General features: G+C 38.1%; 1 protein-coding gene across 1 annotated transcript in view; it reads left to right on the forward strand.

Moving 5' to 3' along the window:
- LOC127624558 (rho GTPase-activating protein 32-like) overlaps nucleotides 1-14,237 on the forward strand; it is a 140,284-nt gene that overhangs the window by 110,289 nt on the left and 15,758 nt on the right. Inside the window, exons 10-14 of the mRNA XM_052099329.1 lie at nucleotides 595-672; nucleotides 3,650-3,731; nucleotides 4,785-4,835; nucleotides 6,684-6,758; nucleotides 13,631-13,780. Of these exons, the coding sequence (XP_051955289.1) occupies nucleotides 595-672; nucleotides 3,650-3,731; nucleotides 4,785-4,835; nucleotides 6,684-6,758; nucleotides 13,631-13,780 (436 nt within the window). The remainder of the gene's footprint in view (nucleotides 1-594; nucleotides 673-3,649; nucleotides 3,732-4,784; nucleotides 4,836-6,683; nucleotides 6,759-13,630; nucleotides 13,781-14,237) is intronic.

The following is a 14,237-nucleotide window of genomic DNA, read 5'->3' on the forward strand; positions in this document are numbered from 1 at the left end:
GACCAGGACACCGATATATGCTCAAAAGGGGGTCGTTTAAGCAGCAAAATTGTGTGGAAAATACATATGTGTTACACAGATACAAATACAGCAAGCCCAGAGCCGCACAGCAGTTTGCATATGGAGATTAGCTTTCCCAAGCAGGTCTAACTGTTGTGGAATTATAAGGGAGCTCATCTCCCCTTTACATGGTAGCACAGTTGTACTACAGCTATAGTTGATTGGAGAACAGAAAGATAGTGAAAAAAGAACAGCTTTCCTTCCATCCATCCATCCATCCATCGTCAACCGCTTATCCTGTGTACAGGGTCGCGGGGGGCTGGAGCCTATCCCAGCTAACATTGGGCGAAAGGCGGGGGACACCCTGGACAGGTCGCCAGTCCATCGCAGGGCCAGCTTTCCTTCCAGCGGGCCAAAATAAAAAAATAAATTTGTCAAACAAAATAACTAAAAACTGAGGATTTTGCCACCAAGTAGACAGAGGCACATACAGTAAACAATGACAGCCCTAATTTTCAGCTTTGAACAGCTATTATTTCTATACTAATAATTTTGTCAATAGTGGTGTTGATGCATTTTCTTTCTTTCTCTCAGGTGGGGGATATTGTTTCAGTAATAGACATGCCACCCAAAGAGGACACCACCTGGTGGAGAGGAAAGCATGGTTTCCAGGTTTGTTCTGTTTGATTTAGCCTTCTTATTTAAATGTGCATTGTTGTTTAGAAATTTCAGGGTGATATTCACCCTCTGGATCAACCTACAGTTACCGTAATTTCCGGACTATTGAGCGCACCTGAATATAAGCCGCACCCACTGATTTTTAAATAAAATATTATTTTGAACATAAATAAGCCGCACCTGTCTATAAGCCGCAGGTGCCTACCGGTACATTGAAACAAATGAACTTTACTCAGGCTTTAACGAAGCACAGCTTGTAACAAAAATAAATAGGCTTTAACGAAACACGGTGTGGCAGCGGGGGCGTGGTCAAGCGCCCGTCCGGGAGAGAAAAGGGGTAAGGGCGCTTACACCTGAGCTAAATTATGTGTAACACCAGTGTCTAATTTCAGTAAGCATGGGGAGAGCGGCATAAAAATGCAGCAGCCACAGAGCTGAGAGAGTGACACACGTCAGTCTAGTGTTGGCGCATAGAAGAATTGAGAAACTTTATAAAATTGATTGTAAACATTGCTGTGGCCATTAAAAGCCTTACCTGGAACGTCAAGTGCCCTGCTGAAAACTGTCACACTGGTGCCTGTGTGACAGTTTTCCCAAGAAGGACACGTGAAGCAGGGCACTTGAAATTAGACACCGGTGTTAGACACGGCTTGTAATAAAACATTTGCAGTAAACAGTAGCCTACCAAGAAAGTCATTGGTCACTATCTTCCTTGTCCTGTGCACTGAAACCACTGAAGTCATCTCCTTCGGTGTCGGAGTTGAATAGCCTCAGATTTAGTTGTCTTTTTGCACTGAGTCAATTCCTCACGCTGCTTATCATCGACTCATTCCCGTGCAGCAGCTCTGTTTCCTTTTCCAACAGCCAGATCAATCGCCTTCAACTTGAAAGCAGCATCATATGCGTTTCTCCATGTCTTTGCCATGGTGAGGGTGACAAAATGACTACCGTAATCAGAATGATGGGAAGTTTGAGCGTGCTCGATTTAATCTAAACAGTAAACAAAAAAAGTTGTTTTGACCTTAACCCGTTCGGCAATTTCATTGGTCTAATGAAAGCTTCACGCCGGCAAAAAACTGAGCACGTCACAGAATGTTTTTTTTTTTTTTTTTTTTATAATAAAATTTGAAAGCGGGAAAAATCCATATATTAGCCGCGTCATTGTATAAGCCGCGAGGTTCAAAGCGTGGGAAAAAAGTTGTGGCTTATAGTCCGGAAATTACGGTAAGTGCTTTTCACAGTGATAATTGGGGATCAGAGTAACATGAGTTGTTCCTGCATCAGATTGAACCTGTAACCTTTAGTGTCTAGATCTTTTAGCATTGTTCATATACATTGGCACTACCTTTAAAACATCAAAATATACAAGTTGTGAGCAGTTATGGCTAACTGGTTTCATTTTCAAGAGTGTGGCTCATTGCCCACCCCAGGGAACATGTGTATACACACACTCACACAATTCACTTGTGATTCTTGCCAAATCAAACTGCTCTCTCCTACTGACCCATAAGCATATGCCCAGAATTGCTATCTTTATTAGGCCCTTTATTTTCCAGTTTGTATTCAGTGCTATGAAATATAGTGACTCACCGGACTCTCCTGTGAGTCAGTGGTAGGGCCTCTGCATTGAGACTGGATTATAATGGCAGAAATGTGATGGATTGGATGAAAGTCAGACACTGAACTCACTGGCCGGCGGTGTCAGGTCGCCAGCATCTGTCTGGACTAAGGATGAGCACACTGCTCTGCCAGCTGTCAGAAAGACACAAATAATCAGCTCACTTTGATATAAGCAGGGTCTCAAGGTATGTCTCGTAATCAAGCTCTGGTGTTATGAAGATTGGGTCCGAGGTGTAGACAATAGACTTTACTAATAGGTCTGTGATTGCAGACAAAGTCAAGGTTATAGCAATAGACAATGTTCAAGGACAGTACAACCCCGACTTTTGTCCTGAATTTCCAAGTTAATCGTTAATTCATATACTCTACCACTGGTTTGTAGATTAAATCAAACTTTGTGTTTAGAATATGTTAGGCATGTGAGTTTGGTTCTCCAAGTCCTTCTGTTTTGTTTATTGATGTGTGAAAGTCTGCTGAACTTCATTTATCTTCATTTAGGCCCTTTTGTCTGAAGGTTTACAAGATGGGCGGCCCTTGAAGGGTATAAAAACCTAATATCTTTGTGTTTTCTGAGATTTTTCTTGTTTCTTCATATGAAACTGGAATGGGAAAGTCAAGTAGATCGCATTTGTTTTTCCACCTCAATCATGGAGACACCCAAAGACATATTTCTATGGGGACATTTTGTGTACTTTCATCAATGAAGACCCATAAGACAAGAGTGATTTTTCATCTATAAATGCACTCATTATGGAATCTTTGAATTAAGCCTTCTTCTAATAATATCTCCAAGATCTTAATTGCAGTCATATTAAAACAAAAATCTCCAGTCTCCTATTAGGTTTGTTTGCCATCTGATCTCAAAAACATGCATTTTGATATTTTCAGCTGTTTTAAATAAGTTAAACATTGTTTAGATTTGCTCAAGCAGCCAAATATGATGCCAGCTTTACAGTAAATTTGAATCACTCCAAGGGCTCAAAACATGAAAACATACAAGAAACCCCTTGCTTTGATCAACAATCAGTATTTCTTCTACCAGTCCTTCAAAAGGCTACCAAGTCATCAGCTAACTTCTTACTTTAACTTTTATCAGGGCTTTGACTAGCAGACCTTATATTGCTATTTAACTATTATATACAGTATACTAATGTTAGTGTACTTGAGTTTCTAGATTATATCTTTTCAGCATAGTCATATAGGAAACATTGCCTGCATGCATTTTTATTTTAATATGACACTGTAGTAGCGGTAAGCGTGTGTGTATCTGGATGTGACTAAGTGCAGAATAAGATGAAGCCTTGGCATATCCCTCTCAAGGAGCTTTTCAAACCCTCTCTGCTCTCCACAGGTTGGCTTTTTTCCCAGCGAGTGTGTGGAGCTGATAAACGACAAGGTCTCGCAGTCTGTCACCAACTCAGTGCCAAAACCAGGTACTGCGCACACGCATACACATACAGTAGGCATCCCTCAAATCCTGTCGGGACAGCTCATCAGTTCCTCTGCCCATGTCTGTATTAACCATCCCATAACAGCCCACTTCCACTGCAGGGTGTTGTAAACATAACCAACCCAACAATTCCTCCTGAGGCTGTTGAGGCATTCAGAAATTCTGGATTTTGAAAGCTAGCTTTTAATTTTCAATGAGATATTAATCATGTTAGTAAGAGAGAGGAGTCGCTGCGGTGTGTTTACTTGATTGAACTGGAACAGGTGATGACTGCAGCCTCTGGATCCTTTTAATGTACATCGCACATTGTACATTAGCCTGGTACGTGCACTATATCTCCTCTATTTACAGAACATTTTGCAAACATCTCACTGGCCAAGCACTGAAATGTTGAACAAAACAAACAAGATGATTAACAGCCATCTGAAATGGAGTGTTGCTAGCTCACTATCCCAAGAATAGTAATACATTTTGTCCTGTTTGAAGTGGTTGTGGACCATGTGGACTGAACCAAGCTCTTTATGAGAGGTTCGTTTACATCACGACTTGGACTGAACGACTTTCCAAGCTCTCCGAAGCTATCCATCACCTACAGTTTAATGTTTCTGTTTGGTTTTGGCTGTCTTTTGCATCAAATCAATGCTTATTGGCATCTATGGAGGGGTGAAGTATCATGATTAATCTGGCCAGTCAGCGTGCTGGCGTGCGGTGGGTGAGAGGGTTCAGTGGTATACAGCAGAGATGCAATGACATGGCACGGCACAGCTCATGGGGCTCTTAGGTGGAATTACAACACTGCTTTTAACTGTTTCATTGTTAAGGGCAATGAATGAGGTACATGGAGTTTATATGATTAGGTTTGCCACTGGAGAAACATAATTGCACAATGCTTTCTGCTGTGGTTTAACTTTTTTACTGATTGTACACCTACTGACCCCCCTGTGGTATGACATTTTTTAATGTATGTTGCATTGCTTTGCACTACTTGCATGCACGTGTAATGTATTTGACTGTGCTTCCCTCTACTGCTCCTCAGCGTCCCCCTGCTCTGGTCTGCGGCCGGCCTCCTGGAGTCTGTTCCCACCCTGTGCGTGCTGGTATACTCCCCCAAAGTCTCCCTTTTTTTCTTAAAGGGGTAGTTCACCCAACAAATTAAAGTTCTGTCATCATTTGCTCATATGATTACATATATGTAGGGCTGTCACGATTATGAAATTTGGCTGACGATTAATTGTCAAACAATGAATTGTCTGTTTTAGGGCTATGACTATTAATTGCCTCCTTAAGTGCTTTCACGATTGTTTTGTCATATAAATTGTCATATTTCTTAAGGTGTGCTTTTTATGCATTTGTGCTTCATACACCTTAAGTCATTTTTACATATTTCACTTTAAATATATAAATCAAGTAATAAAAGTGGGATATATGATTTCCTTTTAAGGCTTTAAAAACATACTGTATGTATGACATGAACAACAATGTTTTAAATATCAAAATATTTCTAAATACTTAAAATATTTCTTTTGTTTTGGTTAATTTTACATTTTCACTGTTGTTTTTAAACTCATATTTATATTATATATTTTTTATAAATAATCAAATATCATTTTTATATTATATATTATTATGCAATAGTAAAATAGTTCTGTCCTAATTTCTTCAATTTCACACAATATTTTAATGCTTTGATTGAACCCACGTGCCCTTATTTGTCATGAAGCAAAAGCTTTGAGATTTCATTTCATCACTCCACAGAAATAGAGTGGAGTGAAGCGTGTGTCTCCTCTGTGTCACTGCGTGTCATTAACACTGCGTGTATGAGCCAGGAACATTTGCCATTACATGATCGTTTAAAGTAAAACCGGTGCAAGCCTCTGCTCTATTGCATGGTGGCTCAGCGGTTGAGGCTCAGGGTTACTGACCAGAAGGTTGGGGGCTCAAGATACCACCAAGATGCCACTGCCCTTGAGCAAGGTACCTTAACCGTATCATGTCTGACCTTGCACTCTGACGCCAGCTTAGCTGGGATATGTGAAAAAACTAAGAAATTTCACTGTATATATGCAAAAAACTATGTGTATAATGTGTGACCAAAATAAAGGATTCTATTCTGACAGCTTGTGCATCAAAGCGCTTGAGAAGTGCTCTTTTGGACAGGAGCTGGTTGACGTTGTGGCGCGGCTCAGTAACAGTTGGGCTCTGAGTGAACTGAATGGCATTTATACAGTATATTTGCTTAAAATTCACATATTTTGGCATTCAAATGTGATTGGAATTAGAATGCCCAATAATTGCGGTTATCTCAAATAACCACGGTTTGATCAAATAACCCTGATCAGATGGTTATTTAATAATCGTGACAGGCCTACCTATATGTTTTTTTCTCCACTGTGTAACACATAAGAGATAAAATGTATGAAAAAAATGCAATAGAAGTGAATAGTGACTAAGGCTAATATTCTGCCTAACATCTTCTTTTGTGTTCCATGGAAGACAGAAAGTCAAATGGGATTTGAACAACATGAGGGTAAATAAATGATGACAGAATTTTCATTTTTGGGTGAGCTATCCTTTTAAACAAACCAACATATAAACACAAAGAGTAACACACCCTCCCTCTCCTCTTTCTCTCTCTCTCACACATACATGCACACATTTTCTCATTTTATCTTTCTTTATCACACGTTCTCCCTGAACGCATCAGTTGTTCTTTGGCAGTATCATGCAACTTGCATTGCAGCTTAGAGCACTTGGTAGCCTTGTATGTTTGTATTGAAGTGCATTTTACTGCACCAAATTTTTTATGGAATCAATAGAACTGCTGTGAAACAATGTCTAATGGACAGGAAATGTGGAGTGAGGGGTACAGAACAGCTGTTGTTCTCATGTTTTCTAACTGGGTCCCTTCCTCCCCTTCTCTCCTCCCGGCATGCAGATTTAGAGATGGAGAGTAAAAAGAAGGACAGTGCATGGGCACCCGACCCATTAAACCCCTACAGGCTGAGCTCAGGTAGACCAAAATTATCCATGTACTACGTCTTAACACAGACTAACCTCAAACTCCCCTGTGCATCTCTCTGCACAGTCACTTCCACTCACAGGTCTTCTAAACACTATTGGCACTCCAAAGCATTAGATTGATGTAGTATCACTGGTTTTTCCTAACATCACAAGCGGAATGTCTCACTTTAAATTAAATGGTTAGTTTATCCGAAAATGTAAATTAATTGATCATTTGCTCTCCCTCATGTTGTTTCATATCAATATGACTTGGAACACTAAAGAAGATGTTGGGCAGATGTTAGCCTCAGTCACCTTTCTTTGCATCTGATGACAGGCTATCATTATCTCACATCTCATTTAGTGTTCCACTGAAAAAAGAGTCACATGGGTTTGTAACAACAGGAGGGTAAGTAAATGTAAACAAGCTTTTTTTTATTGAGTGGACTATGCTCTTAACTATACCTGCTCTTATTTGGTGTGACAAATCAACAAAACAAAAATGGAGTCTTGCTTTTCACTTAACCCTCTTAGTGTCTCAGTGGCATGTGACTTTGAACCTTGTGTCCTGTCTCGTAGATTTACCTTGATAGCATTGACTCTCTCTTGCCCTACATTTCAATGCTTGTGAAAGCCTTTATCAGTGTTTTGCATTTTATATGGACATATTGTAAACAGTCTTTTTTGACTATGTTCACACTTTGTGTCTATATTGAAATATCGACAAGGTTCTTCACCACATATCTTGTCTAGTTCATGGTACAATTCCTCTGCTCTTTCAAATGCAGCACATTGTGTTTGCCAGACAGCCACATTGTTAAAGGTTGTTTTGCAACACAGTGTGGCTGATTTAAATGACTCTTTTTAAAAAAGGCAATAAGATCATCTCAACTTTGTCCACTGACAATATGAAATACAGTCTCTCCATGGTGATTCAAAAATATTCTTGAGTGCTGCCTTAGTGCTTGCTCAAATACAGCATACCTATCAGCTCCCCTGCAGAGCTTCGACTAGCCAACCAAACGACACACAAATGCCTTATAAATCATTCACCTCATTAAGCAAATGCCCAGAGTAAATGTTTAACCTCGTAATGTCCTATCATCTGTATTGTGTCCCAGGTGGTTTAAAAGTGATAAAGGTTGCTGTAATGTTTTATTTACACCAAGAAATAGAGGATAATTTTGGTTATGGAAATGCTTTTAGTATAAACGTTTCATCATCCCTTCAGATCTCTCACACTTTAAAATGTATTTATTTTTTCCCCTTTGACAGTTATCATAGTCACAAAATACATTTAGTGACTGTGAAAAAAGTTTTGTTCCCATATGCTCATACTTAGCAGGTGTGACTCCAGATGTAGTTTCCTTCACTTCCTAACTTCCTTATGGGGCACCACTGTTTTCCTCTCAATGGAGCAAAGGGCAGCTGCCTCAGTGAACAAGCCAAGACAGCTGGAAACTGTATTGAGGTTGCATTGCAATATCTGTCCATTTGTCCTAGAGGGGACTGCATTTCCTGACTGACCTGTTATGAATGCCTGTCTGAAACAGAGACTTTTATATGAAAAATATATATGAATATATATGAATGAATGTTACATGTATATAGTGCTTTTCTGACACTACACTCAAAAAGCTTTGTGAACAGGGGACTCTCCTCAATATACATTGTACTTGTAGTGCACAATATTGTTTTGTTCTGATTTCAAAACTAAAGCTTTATCTGATCAATATTTGGCCAAAATAGAACATTGGTTTGTAAATATAGGAATTATTAGTAAGCCATTTCACTTGGATTGCAGAGATTGCATAGATTATATCTATTAGACAGTGTTACCTTGTAAGAGAAAGCATATCTCTGTTTAGTGTTTGACAGTTCATCCACAAACCTATTGCTTTGGAGTCTAGTCCAGACAAGGTTGTCTTTGTCAAATCCTTATAGCTATGTCAATGTGTGCCATAAAAGCTGAATAGAACTTGGCCTTGCCATTGATCTGAGTTTCTTTAGAAATAAAGAATGCATTGTTGTCGCCCTTGCGGTGTAGTCAAATAAAAATGAAATGCCTTCAGTATGCCATTCTAACCTCTTGCTTGGGTATAATTTAACAATTTGGTGTAGAAATACTATATATTAAGGTGCGTTCCCCCTATTTGGCAAACTTAAGCTATTGCTGACATTTTTATGTGATTATTTTAGAAGGTTACTGGGCAACACTGTACTGTGTTGCCATTGTGAATGTCTTTTAAACGACATTCATCACTCGATATTGGATACCCGATAAATGCAACAGTCTGCAGGCTGAAACGTTCACGCCCCGGTTACTGCAGTTAGAAGCCCGAGCGGTTGAAAGTTGATATTAGGGGCTGGACAAACTCAAGAGTAAAGAGAGAAGGAAAAAAAGCGAAGAGGAAAGAATGCATGCTGACTATTAGATTTAACCGGCTGACTGTAGAGAGAGTGAGAGTGTGTGTCTTGTGATGATCTTTCACCATTGTCGGGTCTATGAAAAGGATGTCACTGTTGATAAAGCGCTAATGTATACTACCTTATCTTCGCAACAACTGCTGCCTGCCAAAGTTCACAATACTTCACTTAATCACCGTTTTCCCATCCTTGGATTTATTTATTTATTTGTATTACATTGTATAATATTTTTGCCACGAATATTTCACGTTTGAATCTGAGGTAAGTTTTAAAGTTGCTTTTAATTTTACCGCTTATAGATTAAATAAATACAACTTATAGAGGCGGCCGAAATACGTGTAATGCTCTTTAAATACTTGCACAGTTGTGGTATAATAAGAACTCATGTTATTTGTCTTTCTTATTTGTTACACAAAAATCGCCAAATAGTAGGATATCACTGAATAGCCATTTCGATATATTTAGTTAATGTAACGAAGTTTTATTTACATATTTAATCGCAAACGTCACTTAAACTCGCCACCAAAACATATTTAAGCAAAGCGTTTATTGAGAGGGTAATAAATGTAGTCGGCAACGTTGTGACAGTGACATCACCAGTGTCTCTTCGTCGGAGGCTAAGGGCAGTCTCGAGTACAATTTGGTTCAGTAATGTAGGGATATAAAAAAAGCATATTTTAAATGTATAATCGGAAATGACATGCCTGTACCGTTGAAATAATATAACACTGCTCAGGGTCACTTTGTGCAAAGGGACAAACTGTTATGCTTTGCTTTTTAATGGTAATGTATTTTCTAAGAAATGTAGTGTTTAACATAAAAACAAAATTCGCCAAAGAAAAGCTAATTGTTCCTAGAGGCAAAAATATGCAAATAACGTGAATGTTAGTGCCACCGACTTGTGGAAGTGAAGATGATACGTTAAATCAGTGCGAAAATTCTTATTTCTTCTCTTGCCTCATTAAGCCTTCTGAAATGTAGTCCTTTAAAGGTGCAATATATTTACTGTACTAAAGCATAAAATCATCATAATTTGTTATCAGAGATTTAGGAAACATGTAAAGTTGAAATACCGCCTTATCCGAAAACAATGCTAAAGCCAGTAGGCTATATTCAAGTGATTGGTCGTTCATGAACGATTCATTCATTTTGAACGAATCTTTTATGTGACTCCGAAGAACGAGTAGTCTCAGAGAGTGATGTGTTCATTTTGTGTTGGCTGCTCATGCGCATTGTACTAGCTCCGTTCGTTTGTACAAGGAAAAATACATTAATAGCTCACCTTTCAACTCTTTTGGTCCGAGTCGTTAGTTCTCTTGTCACGTGACAGCCGTATACGCTATGTATTGCTCAAACAGGAAACAGAAATGATTAGTTCACCTCTAAGTCTTTTTCGTCATTTGGAGAAGAAAGTGAGTGAAATTAGAACAAATTTCTTTTAATTTCCCGTTGAAAAATGTAAAGAGGTGCACTTTAAAATTATGAATCATATTTATCCAACTAAGATAATTGTCAAGAATAAGATTTAATGTTTGGGGATTCAAACCTGTCAAATATGCAAGTCAGAGATAGAAACAGCGGAACACTTGTTTTTTCAATGTAATTTGGTTTATTCATTCTGGAAGGATGCATTTAGCTGGATGCAACAAAAAATACCTGCGAGACTGATAATTTAATGGGAAATTGTTAAATTTGGTTGATTAATTAAGGATAAAATTGTATCTTATGTTATTAATAATGTATTGCTTTTGTTGAAATTCTACATACACAAATGTAAATTTTTCAAAATTCCTCCCCAATTACTTGTTTTTAGAGAATAATTGTTGTATGTATTTAGAGGCATTGTGTGGGATGAAATGTCCTAAAGCAAAATATTTGTATTCTTTGTTTTGGTTTTGTAATATAAAAATTCTCCTACTCTCTAAACTTTTGTTTAGTTTAATTATTAACTTATTTTCTGTAATTTATTGTTTGGTATGTTATGGAGAATGTGATTTGTAAATTGAATTCTAATCTCAGTCTTTGTAAATATTTCAGTTATGACTGCCTTTCTGTTGATGTTCATACAAGAATAAATATATATATATATATATATATATATATATATATATATATATATATATATATATATATATATATATATATATTTGGCTATTGAAAATGTAACATTTTATTTTCATTCTGCTCAAATGAATGAAATTACTTGAATAATGATTCGTTCTTTTTGCTGAATGAGACTCAAAGATTCAAGTCAGTAAAATGATCCGATATTCCCATCACTAGTATATTCTACTTTGCAATGTCTATTGCGGGCCAGAATTTATGTTAGTGTTTTGGCCTGTGTGATCCCGCTCACTTCCTATCTCCCAATAGTATTTCGACACCCCGGGTTGCCAGATTTGAAACAAGTTAGCTGGCAAACACAGCACGCTGCAGCCATGGAAGCAGCTAAATCTAGCATTGACAAGAGTTATAAAAAAATCCACATGAGCTGATTTATAATTTGCAAACAATAAAAACATTTGCAAGCGTATGCATTAGCTGATCAGCTTACAGTGTAAGGCTCGTCGCTTGCCATTGTCAGTTTGCTCCTTCCTGTTGCGTGTCCTCAACCTGGCAACTCGCATGAGCTTGGTGTCTGGGGAGGAGGGGGTGGGGAAAATGTTTTGTTATAGTAACACTGTGGTAAATCCTTGTAATATGTTAGCAATTTAATTATTTTATATTGTGTTTTTATATATGAGCAAAAGTTCTGATATTCCCAGATCTTGTCTTTACTGATTTTTAATGTTCAAATCTCTTTATTATGCAAAATAAATCGACAGATACACAGTTTTTTTATACACCCCCCACATTTCCATATGTAGTTTAGAAACTTTGTGCGAGTACTCGTTGTCCTGAATATGTATGTTATTACCTGTTCTTGTAGAGTTTGGAGGAAACATTCTCCAGCAACAGAATAACACACATGCTGAAAGACTTATTGAGGCACTGCTTGCAGCTTCTCTGGCTTTCAATGCATGCCTATGTTTGTGGTGGTCATCAAAATAAGAGGATCTGTGAATTTGTTTCCTTATTGGCCTTAGAAAAGTAGAACAGGAAATTCCTATAATGTCTTCTTTTATTATTAACCTTTGCTGGATATTGCCCTCGAAACAGTTTTAACGTCTGGATGAGAAGTTTTGATACTTTTCATAAGGAACAAAATAATAAGTAATGTTCCTTTTAAAAGTTAATGGCTCACAGATGAGCAGCCACTGATGAGGTCACAGCTGGCAGATATCCCCCTGCCACGTCCACCATGGCTTCAGTGTACAGCGATCCCACATTCATCAAATCAAAAGGGAGTGTTAAAAAACAGTGTGATATTCGCAATTATTTTGCTAACCATTTTTGCCTCGCCTTCTGCAAACTCTGTCACACGCGCACACATAAACACAAACAGATAGACCAGTGTGCTTTTCAAGAATTCCACAGCAGATGTAGTAGTTCAGACAGCATTTTTGGCAACAGATTGTTTGCTGATCCATAAAGCTTTAATATCTGAACAGTTTTTGGTTCGTTTTATAGAATTTAAATATTATAAATTGCCTCCTAAAATGCAATTGCCCAGGAAGTCCTCATTTCAGACTACAGGCTAATTTTAAAGCAAATATAGTGTAATTATTGTGGTGCATTTGAGTTTTTCTTTTAGTTCCTTGACATTTCTCTCTTGATAATTTTTTTTTTATGGCATCTGAGATCTCATACAAATTCTAGGCCAGATGGCTGAATTTCTTTTGCATGGCTGATACTGTCTGTGTGTAATGTCAGCACAAGTTACTCAGGAGACCATATAGCTTGAGATGTCCTTCCTGCTTCTTGGCCTCCTTCAAAAATCAAATGAAAGGAAACATTTATTACTTTCTTTAATGACTTTCACAGATGTTGTATGTTAGCCAATCATCATGCAGTCTAATTTATTTATTTATACAATTTTTCAGAAGAAAACTAGAAAGTGGCTTGGTTCAGTTTTGCCATAACCGTTGTAATACAATCACGCAAATAATAGTAATTCAAGGGCAGGGGGTGCACTTTTGACAGAGGAATCTTGATTTATTTTTGTGTGAATACACTAGCGCTTGGCTGATGAAACAGCCTTTGGAGTTCCTGGTCGTGCGACAACACTTACAATGATGTATTTGGGAAATTCCTACAGAAAAGGAACAAAGACAATGATAATGCTGAACCCATTCTTCTCACACAACCCAGTGGTTTGTTTCCCCTTTCATTTCATAAGATCATGGCTCACTTACATGGTGTAGATGGCACCAGGCTGTGTTGTGAAATAGATTTTTCTTTTGCCTAGTTAATTTGCTGCTGTACTGCTTGTGATTCCAGGTGCGCCATCGGTTTCACTGACATGTAAACTTACTTACCGAGATTGTTTTTTTTATCGTAATTTTTATATTTCAGTGTCAAAGAAACACGGAAAGCTGATCACTTTTCTGCGCACATTCATGAAGTCCAGGCCAACCAAACAGAAGCTGAAGCAGAGAGGTATCCTCAGGGAGAGGGTGTTTGGTTGTGACCTGGGAGAGCATCTCCTCAACTCAGGCCATGATGGTAAGTTTGCCCCTTTTGGTCGTACTCAAAAGCTTGTTCAATTTGCCAATGCTGCAGATGGTTTAGCTTGACATCAACCTTAGTGGCTTTCATACTGGTTACATATGCTGCAGTCTGATTTAGAGTGCAATTGTTCTTGGCAGCACCTGTAGAGTTGGTCGTGTATTCTGTCAAACCCCAGTTCATTTTGGTAAAACTAGCATCATCATAAACATGCACATGATGGAAAACATGACACGGGTCGCTATATTTTATTGCAGATATGCATGTCTAGGAGAAGGCAACTGTCTGCTGGTTGCAAATGGTCTTTTTTAAATCACATTAAATCTGACCTGGCTGTTCAGACTGAAGGCACATCGTAAAAAAAATCTGATACATATCAGGCTTATTTCCACATATGAAAGTGGCCCAGATAGGATTTGGAAATGTCAGATTAAAACAACTTTTGGCTGTTCAC

Source organism: Xyrauchen texanus, chromosome 31, assembly GCF_025860055.1.
Source record: "Xyrauchen texanus isolate HMW12.3.18 chromosome 31, RBS_HiC_50CHRs, whole genome shotgun sequence".
NCBI lineage: Eukaryota > Metazoa > Chordata > Actinopteri > Cypriniformes > Catostomidae > Xyrauchen > Xyrauchen texanus.